The 23,509-nt window shown below is 41.1% G+C and overlaps 1 protein-coding gene across 5 annotated transcripts in view; it reads right to left on the bottom strand.

Moving 5' to 3' along the window:
- Positions 1–23,509, bottom strand: part of CACNA2D1 (calcium voltage-gated channel auxiliary subunit alpha2delta 1) — a 373,123-nt gene that overhangs the window by 290,218 nt on the left and 59,396 nt on the right. For all 5 annotated transcript variants that reach the window (XM_083574976.1, XM_083574975.1, XM_083574977.1 and 2 more), the window contains exons 2-3: positions 11,648–11,729; positions 46–162 (exon numbers count right to left, since the gene is read on the bottom strand). In XM_083574976.1, the coding sequence (XP_083431102.1) occupies positions 46–162; positions 11,648–11,729 (199 nt within the window). The remainder of the gene's footprint in view (positions 1–45; positions 163–11,647; positions 11,730–23,509) is intronic.

Here is a 23,509-nt window from a genome sequence, read left to right as displayed (position 1 = left end):
AACAATTCAGAAATATAAACAAGAAAATAACCAGTCTATACAAACCACCAATGCTGTTGATCTGTTACTCAGGAGTTTTTCAATTTCTCGGGCTGCACTTTCTACCAGCTGCCGTGCATTGTTGGCCTCCACGGTATATAAGTCTGTGTTTCGCAGGTATATCTGAACAAGGACAGAAAAAGAGGCAGTCAGGCACTGTTATGAGGCTTAGCATGAACAATAGAAAATTCATGGCACATAAGCTGAATTTCTCCCCTACCCGCAAGCAATTTTCATCTGACACTGGTGGTCCTATTAGAATCAAGGTGTCATAAGCCCTGCCCATGGGCTATGCTGACCTGGGCTGATGGAAACCCAACAACATGCAGCAGGCCACCAGAAGGTGGAATAAGATGCTATGGTAAAAAATCTCTTTGGTAGGAAACTATTTCTTTGCTCCTTTCATAGACCTATGCTGTTAGGAGAGACATGAGGGAGAATGCCACCTAAGATTGATAGAAAGAGCAGGTTAATTGGGAATAAAATGAGCAAATGCCCCCAGAAACCTGCACACAAGATCAAAAAAAAAAAAGGTAAGCCTCCGAATTAATTACAATCAACAGTTTTACTACTGACATCAAGAGGATGTGCACTGCAATCTATGAAAGCAGGTACCTCAAGGCTAAGTAAGTAAATAAGGAAAATGCATTTATCAATTCAACAGATGGCCTGAGTTTACACAAACATTATGCCCCTGCTTAGTGGGTGTCACATTGTCTCAAGGGAAGTAAACTCAGGCAGCATAAACAAAAGGCCTAATTCACTGGCCAACTTCCAGCAGCTTCTGGCACACAATATTTCCAAAAATAAGCAAAAAACCTATTGTGGTTTGGAAACTGTCAACAAACCCAAAAAGCAGCTCCAAGCTTTCCTATTATTTCACTAAGACTTGTCAATCTAGCCCTGACTGAGAGTGGTTTCCCAGCATCTCAGACAGGGGTCTTCCACACCACCTGCTACTTGATCCTTTTAACTGGGAGGTGTCAAAGGTTGAACATGGGGTCTTCTGAATACTAAGCAAGTGATCTACCACTGAGTTTTGTTTCATTTTTAACACTGCATATCAAAAGTACATCTAATTCCATCCATCACAACCCTTATTCATTCATTCATTCATTCATTCATTCATTCATTCACTCATTCATTCCCTGCCCATCTGGCTGGGTTTCCCAGCCACTCTCGGTGGCTTACAACAAAATATTAAAATGCAGTAGTCCAGCAAACATTAAAAGCTTCCCTGAACAGGGCTGCCTTCAGATGTCTTCTAAAAGTCTGGTAGTTGTTCTCTTTGACATCTGAATTGTGCTCAGAAATGTACTGGAAGCCAACGTAGGTCTCTCAAGACCGGTGTTATATGGTCTCGGTGGCCGCTCCCAGTCACCAGTCTAGCTGCCGCATTCTGGATTAATTGTAGTTTCCGGGTCGCCTTCAAAGGGAGCCCCACATAGAGTGCATTGCAGTAGTCCAAGCGAGAGATAACCAGAGCATGCTACAGCACATTTTTTCAGCACAGCCAGTGGATCTGTTTGTTCAATAACAACTGGCATTAGAAAATAAGGTTGTCAAATGTGCACTATGTTACTGGAGCATAAAAAGCCAGTCAACTTCAAACAAGACTAAGCATTTTATTTTTTAATTTGTTTTTTGCTAATGACATCCCCAGCTCATCCCACCTTTAACTGGCTTTGCCAATGATCCGCCAGGGTTTTCTTTTTGTCATTTCAATACACACGAAAAGTAGATTTTTTGCCTTCTCCACATTTCCATGCCAAGGATTAACACAACATTGCCTTTTTCCCTTCTTGATATTTCTGCAGTTGGACACTTCTGTGAATAGCAATATTTGCTTTTTATTGGTTAAAAAAAAAAATGTCCCCAGACTGACACCTCAGATCAGGCACAAATATCCTTCCTCCATCCTAAGACAACTTTTGTTTTAAAAAATGAATATAGTGCCTCTGAACAGGTACAAAATCTCCATTCTGAGAACACAGTTTGTTTGTTTGTTTGTTTGTGTTTCTTAATAACTTTATTGCCCGCCTTTCAACAATTTAAATTTCAGTATTAAAAGCAGTTAAACAAGCCTAATCCAGCTAGATATATGCAATTTAAAAACAAATTGATTCCCCTCATAGTGCAAGTGAGGCATGATATTGTCTTGGTTGCCCTGGTAGATGGCCTATACCAGCAGTTAGGCAGGAGGACTATGACCCTTTCAATATTATCAACCGTGGTAACCTTGTGAAACACCTGGGCAGCATGCGGCCAGAAGGAGCCATTATGTGCTGGCTCCTGTGTTTCCTAGGTAAAGGTTGTACCAATACTGTTCCGCTCCATGCCCATTGGCTTCTGGGAGCCAGTGCTATACCCTGTCCCAATATTATTCAACATCTACAATGTTGGCATCACTGACACTTACCAGGACAAGGCAAGGGCAGGTGCCAGCCAGGTCAGGGCTGCATGACTGCACCAGCAAGAGCACTGGATTGGCCCTGCCCCATTTCCACACCATCCCAGGAAGCAACAGTGACACCAGCATCAGGAGGGCAATTGTGTGGCACCAAGCCAGCATTCTGTCTCCTAATGGTAGAGGTTGGATAGGGGTATGAGTGACATTGATATACTGATGATACCAAAATTTGTTTCTCCTTTTCATTAGATTCCAGAGAAGCAGTGAAGGTCATAACCTATTTACTGTGAAGGATAGTATGCGGATGAGCAAGCTGAGACTTAATCCAGGCAGGAAAGAAGTACATTTGTCAACTAGGAAATCTGATTCAGTTGCACTGCTTGTTTGGGACTTTCCTTGTTTCTGGCTCTGGAGTGATTATGAACACCTTTGGTTGTGCCCTTGGCTGGAGAAGGTAGCCTCAATTGGATTATTATTTTTTAATCACTTGACCATAATTCTGCACCAGCACCAATGGCTCCCAATTTGTTTTGAAGTTCCATTTTGCCTTTAAATCCCTAAACAGTTTGTGACTAGGATATTTTAAAAAGGATATATTTCTCCTGCATGATGCTGCCAGCATCTCAAGGACCATCAGGGAGGGGGAGGTCCTTTGTGTACCACCACCAAAGAGTGGTTGGAGAATTCATTGGAAATGACTTTTTCTGTTGCAGCAACCAGACTTTGTCCTGAAAGCCCAGATGATTTGTTCTTCAATGGTGTGTCGTCAGCTGATAAAAAACAATTCTAATGCGCAAGGTCTTCAGCTTGAGATAGCTGACTGTTTTAATCCTAGTTACAGTATTGTCGGTTTTGCTGCTCAGCTCAGTGATGCTTCTTAAATCTGGATATTTCACTGAATTTTTTTTGAGACTCAAATGCTTATACTGAAACTGTTGTTGGTCACCTTGAAAATTCATGTGAATTAAAGTTCTTTGGGATGAAAATATTTTAAATAACTAAATGTGTTTCATTCTTATGCTTCATACAAAGTAGTCAAAAGGTATCCAAAATTTATTATTTTTCAGCTACTTCTGTGGTCTAGAGCCTAAAGAACTCACTGGAAGCAGTGTGGTAGTTTTTACCAAAAGCATACAAATTAACAAAGCCTTTATGTAAGTTTTTCAATTAGTTTGCTGTTTTGCTAAAAGCTCTTCAGGTTGATGGTAAAATCCTCCCACATTTATAAATCCATTCTCTAAGGCCATCATAAGACCAATTTTATGTCAATATACAAGGATGCTTCCAACTCAGGAGATAGAGTGCCATTGTTATTATTCCCTTACTGTTCTTCATATGCTGCATATTTATTCAAAGTTAATGGCCTGTAATATTTTCTACATGTTGATACAAAGCTGCACACAATGCAAAAGTGTCTGCTTAATGTGCAAAGAGTTAAGAAGGCTGCCAAACAGCACGTCCTTCTACTCCACTGTGTCTTCAAAGACACATTTTACACATCTCTCACAAAGAGCCAATTACCTCACTTGCTCTTAAGGCTACCATGGGGAATCGGGACATTTTCGTATGAATTAAGAGAGAGGCAGATGAGCCATATAACAAGAACACATATACAGTGGTCCCTCTTAATGTTTCACATAAAGCTTCCATTGCTAGGGTCTGAGGTGTCATTGATTTATTTTCCCTACTTGTGATGCTTAATGAAGTTAAAATAAAAATTTCAAACAGCCCTGCAATACAGAGATACACAACTTTTGTTTTGCTTCTGCCCTGTAACCCATCACACACAAAAATGGAATGCAAGAATGGCATAACCAAGTCTGAAATTACGCACAAGCCAAAAAGCTGACCAAACGTTAAGATAGCTAGACTATGAGGATGATTTTGTGCGCCAGTGATATGGCATTGTTCAACGGGTGAAGAGATAAAATGAGAGAGTAACACACATACCCCTTCAAAACATGGCATGATTGGTTGGGGTGAGGAAATAAAAAAAGCTTATTAAAGGCATTGAGGGGTATTTAACTAATATTTATTTACCTGAAGAAAGCTTACTGCAATGAGTCATGATCATTAATTTCAGGGGCTCTACTCTTTGTTAAATACCACCCATGAGTTTTAAACATCTCCGTCAAATCTGAAACTTTAAAGTATCAGATGGTGTATTATTGTTTTTTTAAAATGTTGTTTTCTTGTGTTTCATCGTTAAATAAATAGGGTTTTTTAAAATAAAAATAAAAAGTTGCTGAAATGTTAGACTGTTACAGGAGTGGCCCCAAATATTTTGCTTCTTGAGGCAAGAGACAAAATGGCACTCCTACCTTTCCACATATAGAAGCTGACCATTACGGCAACTGACTGTTACTTCAACACTGGTGGTGGGAGAGCAAGCTAACTTAGGAAGTGTGGCTCTGGCCTTTGACATCTGACTGCTGCCTCCATGCCTTTTGGCAGTCATAGGCAAACTTGGCCCTCCAGATGTTTTGGGACTACAACTCCCATCATCCCTAGCTAACAGGACCAGTGGTCAGGGATGATGGGAGTTGTAGTCCAAAACATCTGGAGGGCCAAGTTTGCCTACACCTGCCTTTTGGCCTTCTGAGGCAGTTGCCTCACTTCGCCTCATGGTAAGGCTGCCCCAGTATACTAGTAGAAAGATATGCTTCTTAAAAATATGATGGTAGACATAACTGAAGGCCTTCCGCTTTACTAATATGTCCTGTACAGTCTGAGATTCACACAAGGCTCCAAGGAAGCTATCCTGGCAAGGCTGGCTTGCATTGTGGTTTACACAGCTTTAGACATCATGCCAAAATCATCATGCCTCTTTAAAGACTATTTTTTATGGCACAAATTTTAATGTACTCAGTCCACTACTATAGTCCCCAAGGGCTTCTGTCATAATAAGGCTTAATCTTTAAGAAGCCATTAAAAATATGCTCTTCCTACAGGAGTTTAAACATAGTCACACCGCTCTGGAAATCCTGTGCACGTGGTGTAACTTTTGTACTAAAAACCCAAGAATTCTATATCCTCCAACATATACCACAGATGAAAATAGAGGTGATTATTGGGTTTTTGTAACCAGACAAGAGGCCACTGCCTGTGCCACATACAAACTGACGATTATTTTCCTCCTGTTGTATTTAATATACTTTACAACAACCTAACTTGTTCTGAAGCAGGGAGTGTTTTCTTCAGTTGCCCTAGCCCAACTCCTGGCACATCTAGTAATGGCTTTGGTAAATGGCTGATGAGCTGCCCCTCTGAGATCCTGTTTTCAGGAGGTGGCTGAAACTTGAAGAACAAGTGAAGTTGGGATGGTAGAGAATTCTGTCAGAAACAGCAGCAGAAATTCCCACAATCTGCTTATTTGTCAGGAGTGAGGAATGGAAACCATGCAAGGAAATAAATGCATTAGTGTTTATTTTAGGCCTTAAATATTGCACAAATAATTGTGTTATTTAATGCATTGTTTTTGATGTCTCCCTTCTGTTGAAATGCATTGAAATTAATCACATAATTAAGTACCTGTATGTAAGATTCAGCTACAGCAAATAGCAAGATTAATAATGTAGCTTTTAGCAGAAGCCAAATTGTAACAGAACAGAAACAATGCAGACTGTAACAAAACCATGGTGGGACAGAAATCGTGGCCTCCTTACAACTCTTGAGTGCCTTTTTGTGTACACTAACAATGTGTTAAAATGACATTCTCCTCCCACAATGTAAAAAAATAAAGACAGTTGTTTGCCAGGAAGAAATATCAGAAAACCAAGAGTAAGTCTAGAGAATAAGGACCACTGTGTTACATATATGAAATTCACACAGTGGCAGCTTAGGAATTTACTGCATCAGAACATGGAACAAGACAAGGAGAAAGTACTTGAAACTGCATAATCACCTTGCAAAACTGGGGCCATATTTTATAACATTTCAGGGGCATAACTACTGGCATTCCCTGTTCCAAGCATGCCTGTGCTGGAGCCTCTTAGGAGTGGACCAGTACTCAGAAATAAGATTTCTGATACCGTGCTTCCTAAAAACAATACTTTCCATTTCAGAATATCTATATACACAATATTTCTCTTTTTCTCCCTTGTTTTTTTTTCTGGTGGCTTATTGTTGTTGTTTAGTCATTTAGTCGTGACTAACTCTTCATGACCCCATGGACCAGAGCACGCCAGGCACCCCTGTCTTCCACTGCCTCCCACAGCTTGGTCAAACTCATGTTCATAGCTTCGAGAACACCATCCAACCATCTCGTCCTCTGTCGTCCCCTTCTCCTTGTGCCCTCAATCTTTCCCAACATCAGGGTCTTTTCCAGGGAGTCTTCTCTTCTCGTGAGGTGGCCAAAGTATTGGAGCCTCAGCTTCCCAATCTGTCCTTTCTCCCAGTGTCCTGCTGCTTGATAGACAAGACATAATGGATGTACAAAACTCTATAGAAAACTTTGTGCATGGCACATGCCGTCAATCTAAAGAAATAAACCCAAAAGAATAGAGATGGTGGGACATATTTAGAGAGATAAGAAAGATGGATACTAAGTAGAGAGAAGCTTGCTCCTCTAATGTCCCATGGAAACATGGAACACATCACACAGGATTCTGGATCAGATTCATATAAAGTAGGTCCATGGGCGATTTGTGCACCTTTCATGCTTCCCACCTAATGGGAAATCATGTAGCTCCTCTACTTTGAGATGTCTGTGTTCCAGATGTCAGGGAAGTTCACAGATCCCATTGCAGAAGAAATGTAACATTCTTCTCTTGAGATATTAGAAGGGAAGCACTTTTTAAAAAACTAAATTGAAGGCATGAAAAGAGAATGGTCAAGTCAGTCATACACCTGCTTTCTCCACACTGGTAGAGATGTCTAAAGCTACTTTCAGATACACCCCAGTAAGCTGAAGTGTAAGGCCCTGTCCTCATTTGTTGAGATACAAATTCTACTGTGGTCTGTATCTTGTGAAACATGAGCCATAGCCCTGCAGCAATTTAAAGTTTTGACATGATTAGACAAGAAAAGATTACATCCCACACAGTTTCCTTTTCATACACACGAAGTCTAAATAAAATGTCAGTAGTTTTCAAAGTATTCCATCTTCTTTATTATTTAAATTAAAACAGACTCAAGAGGGGAAAAGAAAATAACCTCAAAGATAAGCTATAGCTTCTTCACACACTCACACTTCAGTAGCCCCATTTCTGAACGATTATTGTCAATAACGGAGTATACAGATGTCTCCTCATTTTCTTCAGCTTGACTCTATGAAAGGCAGTTTGCTTTTTACAGACGGAGAAGTCTGGAAGATGATAACTGCTTGCCAATGGCTACATAATGAGACTACAGCTAAAGCGGGTCTTGAACCCAGGTCTCAAACATTTGATTCCTACTCTTTCTGTACTGGTGTGAGTGACTCTCACACCAGAAACCTCCAAGCCAGACCCACTAACAGAAGTGAATGTTGTTTAAGCTGTGACCTGTCTTCAAGTTATATGACTAAGGGGAAATAAAATGCAGGCCGCCAACTGTGCCACTTTGCACTGCTCATGATGACAGCCCTTTATGGAAGTTCTGAGAGAGAGCCTACAAGCCTTGCCATTCCTAGCATCCATAGGTGTAAGCAGAGCCTGTGGTGTGGGCAAGGGTTCTCCCTGTGATTTTGAACCCTGTGTTATAAAGGCTGTGGGTCATGGGAAGAGTCTACACTGGGGTAGCTAACATGGTACCTGTCAGATGTCTTCACCAACACTTCTCAGCATCCCTGATCTTGGGCCATTCTGAGTTGGGCCACCAGCAGTTGTAGTCAAAAACATCTGGAGAGCTACACATAGACTATGCCTGTTCCCCAAGCACACAGAAGGTCCCCTATTACAGGTGTTTCCCCAATGTGTGGGTGACGAGTGGGGCGTTGGGGGATGTGACAGTAGAGATAGGACCTCACTCTCCCCTTCCATGTGATTACAATGACATGGAGCTGAATGCCCCCAAAGAGATGATTTACTCATTGCTCCTGAGATACTATTTTAATACATTGCGAGTAGGGGCTTTTTTGTTATTTTTGGTAAGGAGAAGCATTCAGGCATATGATCCCTTGCCTGCAGTCCGGTGTGGTCTAGTCTAGCAAGAGTTATTATCCTGATTGCCTGGCTTAGCTCTAGAGCTGAGCCCAGACTGATCTTGCAGCTATCAGCATTCATTTGTGTTTACAAAATGTGTATAAAAAATTCTATTTTTAAACCACAACTCTTTTCAAAATCCCATATATCTATGTGTACACACATGCATACACACAAACACAGCTGTGTTGGTTTGCAGGTCACATGAGTCAGTATTTAAACAAACAAACATGTTACTAACCAACTTCTAGTCACTGCTAACCTTGTAGAACATACATACATGTTAGAAGCTTTCCAAAGGCTTTTGTGCTAGTTTCCTAAAGGTTAGTAAGGATGAGCACATTTCTTTGGGGTTTTAAAGAAGTTTCATACCTTATGAACAAAGAGTATCACACGATGTGCAAATCACTTGTGATTCACCCCCCCCCATTTTTTTCTTTGCTCTTTCAAATGCAAAAATGCAAATGCCAGATGCATGTGGAGAGTGAGCCTCCCCCATTCCACAAATTAAAGAGGAAGCAATGAAAAAGAGGGAGCTCAGGTCAAACACACTTCCTCTGTCACCACTGGTTTGCAATGTCCAAAGCTGCCTTTAGCATCCGTCCTCTAAATCCAATGTTCCTTTCACTCTATGTTTTATCATCTGCAGACAGTTAACTGTATACACTTGCTCCATAGCTCTGGGACTGAACTAACATAATGCCTTGGGAATATCACGCTTGACTTGCTAGTGCAACTCCATATCAAAATGGAAATAGATTCTGGGAGTAGTGTTCTATCCAATTAGGTGGTTTTGCAAGAAGGTTCTATTAGGGGGGTTCAGTTTTCTCTCCTGTATTCTAGATTTTTTTCCTCACTCCTGAGTTGTGAAAGAAGGGCAAATTCATCATTTCAAAGGAGCTATTGTTCCCTTGAAGTGACTTGACATTTGAGAGCCAAACTACATTAAGGCAGACAGAGTGTAACCTCATTTTTTATTACCCTGTCCAGTAAGGGACTCTAGCAGAGCATGAACATTTAATTACTTTGCATTTTAGACTACACACAATGTTAATTAGATTGAGAGAACACTACAGCAGGCAAGTCATGGTAATGGTCAGTTGATGAGTAAAGTCAATAGGATCATATACCCAGATCTCAACAGCAAAAGGGTAAACCCAGCTGTCAATCGAGCTTCACATGACTCTGAATTTTGTTATGGAACAGGTTAAAAAATTATGTTACCCTGACTCTTAGGTTGAACACAGATGTTTTGCTTGTTAGAAAGCTTTGGCTAGCCAGTCTATACTATGCTTCTTTTACAACACCCACCTGTCATAACCTAACATACATGATGTCAGGTGATGGACAGGGGAAGATGGGGCTTGTCTAAATAGGCTTATGTTCAGAGTTTATGCAAGGACTATCTGTATAATGACTTTGATGGACGCTGCTTGAACTGGACTACGTCAGCCCTGGGTAGCTTCCGCGCAGCCTTCCCCATCAACCCTAACCATTGAGGGTACCATGCTTGCTGGGGCTGATGCTTGGGTGTTCAACAACATATGGAGAGCACACAGCTAGGGGAAGGTCACTATAAATCCATCTGGCTTCATCCTAAGGGGTTGTGGAGAACTAGAAAGAACCAGATTACCAGGAATTTTTTCCATTTGTATTGATGTAAACCTCCAGAATGTATTTTGTATAGCTAACTATTTAGCTCTATCCCCAGTGTATGTTATCTTATTGCTATAGCTAGTGGCTAATGCAAATAAAGTTCCTATCTATTTAACAAGCAGAAAGTTGCATCTGGGTCTTGTGACTGTGCATTGCTTACAGGATTCACAGTGCAGATGCCTACATGCAACTGACAACCTGCCTGTTTACAGCTCTCTGGAAGCCATTGCAATGAGGCCAACCCCTCCAAGTAAGGGCTGCAGGATTTTCTTTTGCCAAGGGGTGACTTCTCCTCCAACATCCACATGGGAATCCAGGGACAACACGCAGGTCCCATTCCACTCGCACAATGACTGACTGACAACCACACACCTTGTCATGTCCTCTGCAATCAGGAAGTTTTTCCCTTCCACAAAGTGCTTCTAACATTCCTCCTATGAAATCAGTAACAGAGTTGAATTACTGTGAAAGACTTGCTCTCCTTTCAGAGGAATGCCTTGTAAATCTATGACAATCTGGGCATTTCTAGCTCACTACAGACACCCCCACATTTTTTTCCAGTCACCGTTTACAGCATTTCACATTTACCAGACAGGCAGTATAATGAAAGGAGGTTTTGCTGCTGTGAGAGGCAGTAATAAGCCCATGCCTTTTGCACCTGATTAAATATTAGCTTTTCCTAACAATAAGCAAGTCTGACTAAACAAAGTCAGACGACAGTAAGTCAATTAATGAATATGCAGCAACCTCCTTTATCAAGTTAGCTTTGGAGGAAAGAAATATAATAGGAAGAGCTGTTATGTGCTCCAGGCCAGTCTTTGCATACAGCACACAATGCATTAAATTATTTGTGCTCCTGAAATTTTAGGCTTTCAGTTTCTTTTATTTTTTTAAAGGAGGAATCCACATTTGTTTTCACTGTCACAGTTTGTGTTGGAAAAACCCCTTTGGTGTTGGATTGTGTGTAAGTGGCAGGGGGGGATGCTGGCTAATGCGAAGAGCTCAAAAATGAAAAATAAGTGGAGGGTACAGATGGTGTCTTCCACAGGACATCTGTGCCATCTGCACCTTGCTGCTTCTGCCCATGACTTTCAACTTGTTAGCAGCAATAGAAGCACATGCAATATGACACTAGGCTCCAGAATGCAGGGACAGCCCAATACATTTTGCTACTTGAGGATAGTAGGGAATGCCATAGGGAGCATACTGTTCCACTAAGGCTCCTACGATGCAACTGCTGTTCAAGAGAAGCTACTGCCCCATTTGCACCAGGGCTGTGTTCCAAAACTGAAACTGAGCCCTAACAGTGTTGGCTTTTTGCTCTCCGAAAAACTCCTTAGTGGAACGAGACTGTCCACCATTTACTAGGTGCCCATTTGTGAACCTCCTCATGCACTACATCCACGTAATTGTCACTTACTTGAGCAAGTTCATCCACCCCACTCGCTGTTTTCACCAGCCTTACTAGGTCTTCTTGCATCTTATCCACCCACCGCTTTATCCTACAGAAATAAAAAAGAAGGAGAAAAGAGACGTCCCATTAGATCAAAGGCAAATAGCTATGATGATCACAAGCATAAATAGAGGTTGACAGAATGTCTTCCATGTGGCAGATTGATGCTGAAGTCCCTTTGATATTGCTGTGAATCTGCTCTACTCATACTTTTCCACACCATTCTCTTCCTCGCTTGCTCTCATGGAAACTCTTGGCATATTTTAGATTTAACTTGGTTAGGAGGAGCCTCCTGTAAACAGTCTGGCACTGAGAAAGGAGTAAAACAAACAAACAAAAATCACCCAACCAAAGTCTGATACATAAAAATACCATACTGCCTCCAACTGCTTAACAACAGTTATAAAAACGTAACACACATTTTGCCTCTTGGGAAGTGTTATAAAAAAAAAACCTAAACCCTCTGTATCTTATACTATTTTCTTTTGCTGATTACATTTTTAAAACGCAAAACACCCAAACATGAGAGTCACTAACAACAACAAAAAGCATTTTCCAGAAAGAATATTCTCATATAATGCATTTTATCCCAGTAGAGAGAGAGAAATGCAAATAGTGCAAAATATTTTGTTATCTGGCTATTCCTATGGCAAAAAAGCAAAACCACATATTCTTCATTTTGCTATGCAAGGGAATGGATTTGGAACTTTGGCTTGTTAACATGGATTCAGGGGGAGCTAATATATGTGAATCAGAGAACATACACACAGTTATACTAGACAAAATGAACTCAGATGATCACAGATAAGAAAACTATTAGTATTCTTTTTAAGATACTATATTTGTATATTATTTTCCCATTCTTAAAATCCCTTAAAAGTGTATTACTGAAAATGAATTTGAGTTGCTTCCAGGCAGGTGTGGTCTCTCATGGCTGCTTTTCAAATGCCAAACTAAGTTTGGATGTATTTACTATTGATCGATACACACACAAACACATATATGTCTATACACAGAGAGCTAAGTCGACAGTATACCACTTGGGATGATGTAATACATTCTCATTAGAAAAAAAAATCTAATCAAGGATTCCATGCTTTACTGAATTTTCGTTTCTTACATGTGTCAAGAGTGGGGGAGAATAGGAAGGGAAGAAAACAAGAGCCCTCTGGCTGCCAAAATGCTTGTCTGGTGTTTCGTTGAATGCTAGCCTGTGGTGTATTTCTGCCTGACAGCTGCTCATGGTCAGAGTTTATTTAACAACAAGAAAAATGTCACACCAAACGTGAAGTCTGGGGCCTTAAGGAGACAGCGCTGGGTTTCTTTGATGCTGTTTAGGGCATCAACAAAACAAAGGTTCAGGCAAAAGGGGTTTTTTTCTTGACTGTTCAAGCAGAACATTAAACTGCAATGAAAACCATGTCAAAAAGAGAGGAAGCCCATAGGATTTGCATTATGCCCAGGAGAGGGAGATGGCATGTTAAATGACAACAGCTCCTCCCACCTCTGCCCCCTCCAGCTCTCTGCCCGTGCAAATTGCTGGTGAGTTTTTAAGATTCAGATGAGCTGCTTTTGTCTCCTTACGAAGGTTGTGTTTACACCATTTAAACCACATTGCTTCCCCCAAAGAACCCTGGGAACTATAGTTCACTCCAGAGAGAGCTGCAAAATCACAGTACTCTTACAAGCTACAGTTCCCAGGATTTTTTTTTTGGGGGGGGGGGAGTCATGTGCTTTCAATTTATAGTGCATGCATGGTCCTTGATGCTTCTGTGCTCAAGAAGAGGGAGTAAGCATTTGCTTGGGGGGGAGGCATGTCTGTTGGCTTTTCTTAATTTGTGATGCACAGTAACCCTTATTGCACTCCAGAGAACTACAGTGTGCCCAGAAGGACTTTTTTTTTGTTTATTTCTGTCAATAGAGGCTACCACCAGGGACACCATTTCAAATAGAGGTAAATCACATCTTACGCTGATTATATTTATGCGATCACAGCTTTGCATGGGGAGGGGGAATAAATAAATAAATGGAGAGTGGAGGAAACCCTCTCTCCACTTATTTATTTCCCACACACAAACCTGCACACAGCTGCCATGGTGAGCTTTTCCAGCTTTGGGAAAGCAGCAGGAGGGCTCTAAAATGCAGCCAGAAGCCTTGCGTGGCCTTCCCAAAGCCAGGCAAGCAGCCCTCCACCTCATGGGGAAAGGCAGGGCCAGGGATTCCTGCCTTTTAGGCTTACACATGGACTCCCCAGAACTGAGCCCTTGCATAAGACGCGAGATACCTGCATACAAAGGAGAATGGGGGGAGAGATTACATGAGGAAATGTAAAACTGTGGGAAGTTGAATGTACCAGTTTTACTCTTGTCATTTTTCTTAAATCTCACTCAACCAGTATTAACAAAGCCCCCACAATTAAGGATAATGTTGAATATCATTTATTACGGCCATAGGCCCATACAGGTAAAAACAACACATAAATAACAGCTTGTGCCGTAAGGAGAAAAAAAAAGCAATCGCTAAAACACCACTATAACAATAAAATACTATAAAATGGAAAGGCATACTACGCCTTAATTAGCTTGTAGAGCTCCTTGGCGTCGCTTTTGGGAAAGGACAGCAACTAGGAACCTAGCCACCTTCAGGGTCGTGTGGGTATCCTTGTCCTGCAAGATTTGGGCAAGGTGGAATTTTGGTGGGGTACCCTCTAGTTTCTGTATGATTGATCCCAACAAATTTGCCCGTAGCACATTAAACAAGGGGCAAGTGAACATAATGTGCTGGAGCGACTCCGGCGTCACCTTATCACATTCGCACACGGCGGGGGCTTGGCCCTTTGAGAACCTATGTCTCAGGACATTGGAGGGAAAAACGTTGAACCTCGCTTTGGTGAAGGCCAGTCTATGTGCAACAGTCGGAAGGGAGGAGAGGTATGATGGAACGCAGTAAGTTAAAGTGATACCAATGTTCTGGGGCGAACAAACACCTCCCCCCAGCGTATAATTTCGCTGTAAATCGATGTCATCCAGTCTTTGGCGGATCAGTCTCTGAGCAGTGATTTGGTCTAGTTTTAGGGAATCTGAGGGAGAGATTCCATAACTCAGGAGTTTGGCATGAATTCTACTAGTCCAAAGGCTAGAGAATTCATCTCGCCGTAAGCATTGGGCAAGGTAATGGTTTGGTAATCTATGCCACAATGATAACCAGTAATTGAAGACTTGCTTCCACAGGCAAGTTTCTAGGGATGCGACCTTCAATTCTAGTCGCATGGCTGCGTTGCTTACGCACAGGGGGAGCATTAGGAGCCGACGTAGGAATTGGCTTTGCAGAGTCTCAAGGGGAGCAAGATCTGTCATCACGGCCCAGAGCGGGGCAGCATAAGCAAGCACGGCAACCACTTTTGCCTTGAACACCTTTAGGGCCGAGGGAACATGCAAAGCTCCGTCCGAAAAGAAGAATCGGAGGAGCGCATATGACAAGGTTTTGGCCTTATTAAGTAGGTGTTGAATGTGAGCTTTCCACCCCAAATTGTATTGAAAAATAACTCCTAGGTATTGAAATTTTAGGACTTGCTCTATTTTTGCCCCACCAAGCTTCCATTTGTATAATCTCCGGCTTCTGGAGAAGATCAGGATCTTGGACTTGGCATGGTTGATGGTTAATTGATTGAGTTGACAATACGTGGCAAAGATCTTCAGAGCTCTGGTTAGTCCAACACGTGTATAAGATAGAATTACCGCGTCGTCCGCATATAAAAGGAGTGGGCAGCGGTAATCCGCTAGCCTAGGCGCGTGTGTACTTGGAGATGAGTTGACTAGGGGTGCTCGCATGTCGCTGATGAATAGGTTGAATAGGCAGGGAGCCAATATACATCCTTGGCGCACTCCCTTGTTTATTGGTATCGAATTTGTAAGGTCGCCCGCTGGAGTGAATCTCACTCTGGCAAGGGTACCTTCGTGGAGCTGGCTTATGAGCCATAAGAGTCTTCTATCAATGCCCTGTTTCGCAAGTTTCTCCCAAAGAATATTTCTAGGAACGCTGTCAAAGGCTGCCTTTAGATCTAAGAAGGCAGCACAGAGGTAGCCCCGGGGGGGGGAGGAGTACTTCCGTGCCAGATGATAAAGAACTATCGCATGATCGGTTGTAGAGCGTTTAGTTCTGAACCCTGCTTGTTCATGGCCAATCTGGTTAGTCTCATCTACCCATCGCAATAATTTAGTCATCAAAAAGCTGGCGTAAATTTTCCCTATGATCGAAAGGAGGCTGATGTTACGGTAGTTTTCCGGCTCCGTTGGAGAACCTTTTTTATGAATTGGTACAATAATGGCCTCCTTCCATGTTTTGGGGATGAGACCGGAAGCGTTGATTGCATCGAAGGTTTTGGCCAAGATGCCGGCCCATCATTGTGGGTGTAGTTTGATGGCTTCAGCAGGGATCAGGTCGGGCCCAGGGGCTTTGCCCGGTTTCAGCTGAGCTATTAACTTGGCTATTATTAAGGATAATTTTTGTGTTATAGTGGTTGCCAATTCACTTCTGAGCTATTTAGGCTCCTGGCAGGCCTTGCCCTTCCATTGAGTAGAGTGAAGCAACCACCTCATGCATCTGATGTAGAGTGTTGTGACAGGGCAACAAATAAAATACTTCATTTTACAATAAACTAAATGTGGGAATTTCTGCCTTGACTGCCAAGATATCTTGGGCTGCACATTGGATACTCATACTCTGTACCTTGGCTGGAGTGGGACATTTGCTCTTCTGCACAGCATTTTGATGGCTGTGCTCTGTGGCTAGTTTCTGCATTAAGACTTCTTGTGTTACTTTATTATTTCATCTAACATGGGGAAGGTTAAAAAATGGTCACCACTTTATTTAGCTTTTTTTAAAAAAAAGTTTTCCTGTGCAATTTCATTCTCACTGATGCAAATACCCTGCATTTTGTAACATGAGTGTATATATCCTTGTACCATTTCTTCCTCTTTTCATATGTCAAAGCCCCTTGATTCTGTACATTTTCTTGTTATAATTTGTTTTAGAAGCTGTCTGATGCCTAGAAGTCTAGAAATACTTCGTTTAATGTGAGAGACAAGAGAATCACGGGTATTCAACAACATCTTTCTCTTCCTTTCATTCGGTTGGTTCCACTTTACCAGACAAACAAACAATTCCCAAATGAAGGCCAGTCTATCCCAGGACAATTCAAAAGAAAAGAGATGGTATTTTCAGAATTAAGATAAATGAGATTTGAGTCAGTCATATATTAGCAGTGCAAAGTCTTTTCCCCCTCCTGCCCGGAATGGCCTTCAGTATGAGAGCCAAATATTTCTTTAAAATAAATAAATAAATAAACTTAATAACATGCAACAATGATAGTAGTACACGAAGGGACAATGTGCCCAGCTGCACAACTACCACAGACACTCATGGTCCCCTCTCCACAGGATATGAATACCTAAAACTCTGAGAGAAAGACCAGAGACTGTGATTAGCAAGCATAGCTAGAGGCAGGAGACAAACGGGAACGCGAAAATTCAGGGATTACATTCTCCCTGGGATAGAGATCAGGAGCAGGCATCAAACTCATTCGTGTATTGCTTCAGTTTCTGAGGGTGTGTTTTTTGTTTTTTACACAGGGCTTAATTTGAGATGGGATATAGGGATTAGGATAGGGTTTGTCTGAGAGACTTAGGTCAAATCCTAGTTTAAGATCCGCTCTGAGGAGAATGTCAATAGCTAGAGGAAAGGAGCCTCGTAGCTTAGATAGTAAGACCGTGTTGAGTGTCTTGGGAAAGTATACAGACAGAAGTAAAGGGGAGGCTGAGTGTGAGTCAGCAGAAGTAGAAACTGTGAGAAAACAGTCTATTTGGGTCTCATTCCAGTAAGGGGAGAGATCTTCTAGAAAGAAAAGACTCCCAAACCAGTTAAAAGGAGTGAGGTGATCCTCTAGGTGTGATATATTAATTGGAATACCTCAGGAGTGGGATTGTTAAGAGGTTGGGTAACTGACAAAAAGTGCCCCTCAGTCATGAACCAGAGTATTAAGTTGTGAAGGAAGCTGTGCTGCCTCAAAAGTGTTTAAAACCTGTCATAACTATGTAAAGATATGGGAGTGAAGTAACAGAAACTGAGTTAAGCATTTTACCACTTATTATAGAAACCTGAACATCTACATGAAGTGTAACAACTGATTTTTAGCAACGGAAGTTTAAGGGAAGCCATGCATTTTCCGCTTCGTTTTAATGCCTGCAATATCTTTAGATTTAGTGTAATTAATAAGTTAACTGTTTCTCGAAAAAACACAACTCCTGACCCATCTTTGTTTTACCAACTTTGCACTGTAAATAAAACCTTGTGCCAAAGACACCAAATCACTAAGTTTTCCCTCAAACACAGACCAAAAGATAACCTGTGGTGGTTATGATGGGATATGTATGTAGTTTTGGATCCGCTATATAATTGGTCTACAGTGGTGGGATCCACTACAACTGTGTAGACCCTTTGCCACTTTGTTCTTCCCTCCTGGTAAAAAACAGCAACCCATCTGCCGAGAAGCTAGTATAGCAGGTCCACCTCACCTGGCGAACTGCTTCCGGGCAGACAAAATCTTAAAAAGGAGAACTTGTAGCACATCTTCAAGTCATGAAGCATTTCTCGCTCCATCATCACACTTCAAATTGTAGACATACATACCAGCAAACTGTATGCTGATTTCTGTTATATTTGCCAGAGGAGTATGAAGAAGAGAAGGAAATCCTAAATATTATCCCTTTGTTTGTTGAATTATTAGCATATTTTAAAGTATGAAAGTGGTCTAAAGCTTATGAGATTCCTCAAGGTCAACCCAGAAAAGGGGAAAAAAGATATATTGTGATCAGTGCCTTTTGGGCACTTCAAAATAAGGCTTCCTAGTCTCAAAAATGAGAGTCTGCTATTGCTCAAAGTTTGGTAGTAAAGAGAATCAAGACATTCCATATAGAACTCAGGATCTCTCCTAACACCATGAGATTAAAGTCTTTTAAGCATTAGTTTGCATATTGGCTAATTTACTTTCCACTATTATGCATAAAAGAAAATTTTCATTTGCAGCCGTGCATTAAGTGAAATGAAAATGTCTCCTTATAGAAATTAATGTTAGGTCATTATTTTAATACTTTCTCTCCATTTTTCCTCATTAAATTAATAGACACATATGTCTAGCACAAAATAATTTGGATCATGTATTGACATAAATATAGAGAGCTGTACACATCCTAAGAAAAATTAATAATTTAAGCAATTCAAGAAGATGACTGTGATAAAGCAGTTAAATGAGAAGTATCTCACAGAAAAGATACAAGACTTAATTAAGTTAGGGTTCATTGATTGCCATTGTTTCCTGGAGGTGTTTCATTAAAGGCTCTTAAAAATGGCTATTTATTGTTTATACCAAGTAAATTAATCAAATGCTCAAATCAAGCTTTTACTGCTACGCTCTAAAACTCAGTTATTACCACTCATAGTTAGACTCCTAGAAATTTATCATGCATAATGAGTTTAAGAAAACTTTTGTAGTACTTTGTTTAAAAAAAAAACCAGAGTAAGATTGAGCTCTTATTAATCTTGTTTATATTTAAAATAGTTCCTGGCACATGAAACAAAACATAAGGCCCAAATTCTTAACCTAGTCTGTTAGCTACAGTTTTATTTTTAGCACAACATGGACTAGCTCCTAATAGCAACATAATCCAACTTTGGTTGAGTCTTCATGAAACAAACCAGTACAGTGGTACCTTGGGTTACATGTATTTCAGGTTACATATGCTTCAGGTTACAGACTCCGCTAGCCCAGAACTAGTACCTTGGGTTAAGAACTTTGCTTCAGGATGAGAACAGAAATCATGCTCTGGCGGCGCAGCGGTAGTGGGAGGCCCCATTAACTAAAGTGTTACCTCAGGTTAAGAACAGTTTCAGGTTAAGAATGGACCTCCAGAACGAATTAAGTTCTTAACCCAAGGTACCACTGTATTTACATATTTCAAAACCATGAGCTGAGTTAACCAGAAAAAAACTTTTGCTGTTTGAACAGAAGCAAAAGAATTCTGTATTAATTTTCTTTCCTCTTGCTTTTCCCTATCTAATCCGAAAACAGTGCAGTTTTGAAATTAGTGAGTCAAATGAGTGCAGTTCTGAAAGTTTTGGACCACCATCTTGATTCAAAATAGCATCCAATTGTATCAAAAAATATAGAGGAAAACCTGTGCCTTGACTGTACGTACCATCAAGCAAAAATTTGGTTACGATAACATGAATATCCAAATGCATAATGAACAACTTTCCCAAATATAAAGTAAATAAGATATAAAGTCAGTTCTTTAGAACCCTTTTCAGGTGTTAAATACTCATGTGAGCAGGGCCAAAAATCCTAAACTCCATCCCAAGTTGGAAGGTGAAGTTCTGAAATAGGGAACTTTCTGTACTCATAGAGGGCTCTCCATGCAATTTAAACCCTGGAATATCAGGGTTCTAAAATCACATGGAAGCCTCCACAATTACAGGAGCTCCCAGATTCAGAAATTTGCCCACCAGTTTGTGGCAGGTGATGGAGGGGAGGACTCTATTGTGTTAATTTCCTCTCTTCAGATTGCCTGAAGAGGGCTAAATTTCCACCACAATCAATACTATCAAGAAACAGAACCCAGGAAGTAGATCAAAGGGCAATAGGAACAGGCTTGATTCATGGTGACTTGCATTAAATTCTAGTGAGACAATGTATGCAGATTGCAACTGGGGCACAGCTGAGGAGTGAAACCTGCCACTTGCCCCAGACACTGGGGTCACAGAGAGCAGGGAACAGACATAGCTTAATGCTACCCCTGAGGTCAGTATTTTAATATGTACCAGAGTCATGAACCGTGTTTGCATCTAAAATAACTGAATACTAAATACGGTAGTAGAGGAAGGAGAGGGGAAAGGATGCTTGGGCTATAATTGTACCGCAGATGAACTGGCTTCAGTGGGCTGATAATCAAAGCGGGACACTTTAAGGGCTGACATATAAAACAGAATGTCAGTATCACATCCTGTATCTGTCACAAGTTCACCACCTACATCTCCACCCCCACAATCCAGTTCAAAGCACTTATAGTGGGGTTCATGCTAAGTGCTCTGCCTTTCTGATGTCTCTTCATAGAGGTAACTGTAAACAGGTAAGTAAGCAACCACAGGATCACAGAACCAGAATGCAGGATTCCCATTGTCTGGCTTCTGGCAACAACTAGGCAAATCAAAGCATTGGAATAAGGTTCTTTCTTCCCCATCACTGAATACAAGTCAATGCCTATACTTGCATGGGTAAACCAAACATATATATTACCACAATGGCTAGGCAAACATGATGAATGCTAAGTAAGCAAGGACGCAGGATTAACTTGCATGCCCATTTCATGGATTGGCAAATGCTTCTTGAACCATCCTGCAAATAGCAAGTATAGTTGAGGCAGCCAGTATGGTTGTTGGAAAAGCCTAAGCTCTCCTTATGTAAAAGAAAAATGTCTTGCACCCATATGCACAACTTTCCGTAACTTTTGCAGAGTTCCACACAAGCGGTGAGAAAAGATGTTCTCCACAAGACATCATGCTCTGCCATGAAGAAACCAGCACTGACGATGCTATCAGGACCCAGAACACGCGTTATGTTTTCACCTTGCATCAATGCATATTCCAGGTACAGTGCCCTGCTATTATGGATCATTGGCTATTTTAATTAACTTTTTAAAAATGCAGCATTTTTGCTTACACTTTGCAGAGGAATAACTTGCTGGCTACCAGATCCATAGTGCAGGTTTTTACACAAACAAAAGCAACAAAGCAGAATCATAATCAAACAGAGGAAGAAAAGGGGTGGGGGTGAGAAATGCCCACAGGCCCCACCCCCATATCCCCAGCAACCAATATTCACACAATGGGAGGGAGGACATTCTAAGAAACACAAAGACTCCCCTCTGTGATTTAGAACCTACATTCCTAATCCCACTGACCTGGGACTATGCCCCATTCAATTAAATAGGAATTACTTTTGAGTACATATGGTTACGATTGGGCTGTGAGTAATTAAGAACCCAACACATGGGCCACAGGGGTGGCCCTGTTCTCTTCTCCTGTACTATTCTGGGCACATGGAAGATCAGATCTAAAGTGGGCTAGAGATTCAAACAGACCCTTCACACAGTTTTTATTTATCTCATAGTGAATCAGATCAATAACCAGCCCCTTCTGATACAAAATCCTAACTGCATACAACATCAAGTTACCCTCAGACTGTGTGGTAGAATTCTCACACAACACTAATATCTCAAAGTACCGCTATCAAAATGCAATGGCAGAATAAATCTCATTTAATAGGACTTTGTGAAATAAATGCACAGCTTTGTTAAAGCACTTTAGGCATGAAAGGGTATTATCAGCTGTGTTTAACCTCTGAGGTTCACATCCCGACTCATTTATAGCAAAATGAATTTCCCCCCAAACTAATAAGCATTACATTTTAGCCTTCGAAAGAGAGAGAAAATCATAATGACATTAAAATATGGCAGATCAGATACTGGTAAAGAAGAGATTAAAGGTTTAAAGAAAAGAGGATTTATACAAATGAGGATAAAAATTAGAGGTGCATGGAATATTTAAATATCTGTTCCCAAGGCTATTTTGACTGGCCTTGGCAAAAGTTCTGCTTAGGCGACACAATTTGCTTCTTTACTATAAGTTCTCTAACATACACTGTATTTTAATGTAGTTATTGTTCCATATGCAAGGAAGTGAGTGGAAGAGAAGAATATTTTACATCTTACAAAGAGCCTAAACCTACCAGGGCTCAAATCTATGAACTCCAGCAGGGATGGGCAATCTGAGATCCTCAGTATGTTGTTAGGATTCCATCTCTCAGCAAGCCCAGCAAGCATAGCCAATGATCAAGATGGCAGCTGCAGTGTGGACTGGTCCACCGGTTCCCCACCAGTCAGCGACAGCCTCCATTGATTACTTTGACACAGACTGGCTATTCCTGAGCATAGTGTGTTTTTACAACTTACAATGAAGACCTGCTGAGGATATGGCAGGGATCTTCTAACTACAGCACCATGTACTCATCCACTTGTTCCCCTTGACAGCTCTTCATGGATGGCATTCACTATATCAAAGTCAGTGAGGCATAAAGGTGCAAAAGTTGGACTATGACCTGGGAGACCAGGGTTCAAATCCCTACTTAGCCATGAAGCTCACTGGGTGACTTTGGGTCCATCTTCACCTCTTAGCCTACCTTACCTCACAGGGTTGTTTTGATGATGGAATTGCAGGGGGGGGGCATGTATACTACCTTGAGCTCCTTGGAAGATAAACATGGCATATAAATGAAATAAATAACTGCACCAGAATTACCAATGGATAACACTACAACTAGCATCAACCAGATCCCTTGTTTAGAAATGCATTTCCCTTCACTAACAAAACATAAAGGTTGGCTAGAATTGTGAATAATAATATTCAGAGGTACTCCTTTCCCCATCCTCTGAAACAATTTCCACCCCGTATGCCCCAATTCACTTTTCCACATGAGCATTACTTTAAACACGAATTTTGTGGCAGTAGTAAGTTGTTTCACTGCTTAGGTTTACATCAAGGCAATCTTTTAAAGGCAGCTTCATTTCTCATTCTAAACACTAGATAAAATGAGAGGGCTTGAAAAATTGACAAACATTTCACTTTTCACAGTAAGACATAAAAACTGAACCCATGAACTCCAAGCAGCTTGAAAAACACCCAAAACAATATGGACTTCTTTGATTTGGCTGTCAGATA

The sequence above is a fragment of the Podarcis filfolensis genome, assembly GCF_964270895.1.
Source record: "Podarcis filfolensis genome assembly, chromosome: 10".
In the NCBI taxonomy this organism is placed as follows: Eukaryota; Metazoa; Chordata; class Lepidosauria; order Squamata; family Lacertidae; genus Podarcis; species Podarcis filfolensis.
The sequence above is the reverse complement of the archived record's forward strand: the minus strand, read 5'-3'. Positions and strand labels throughout refer to the sequence as shown.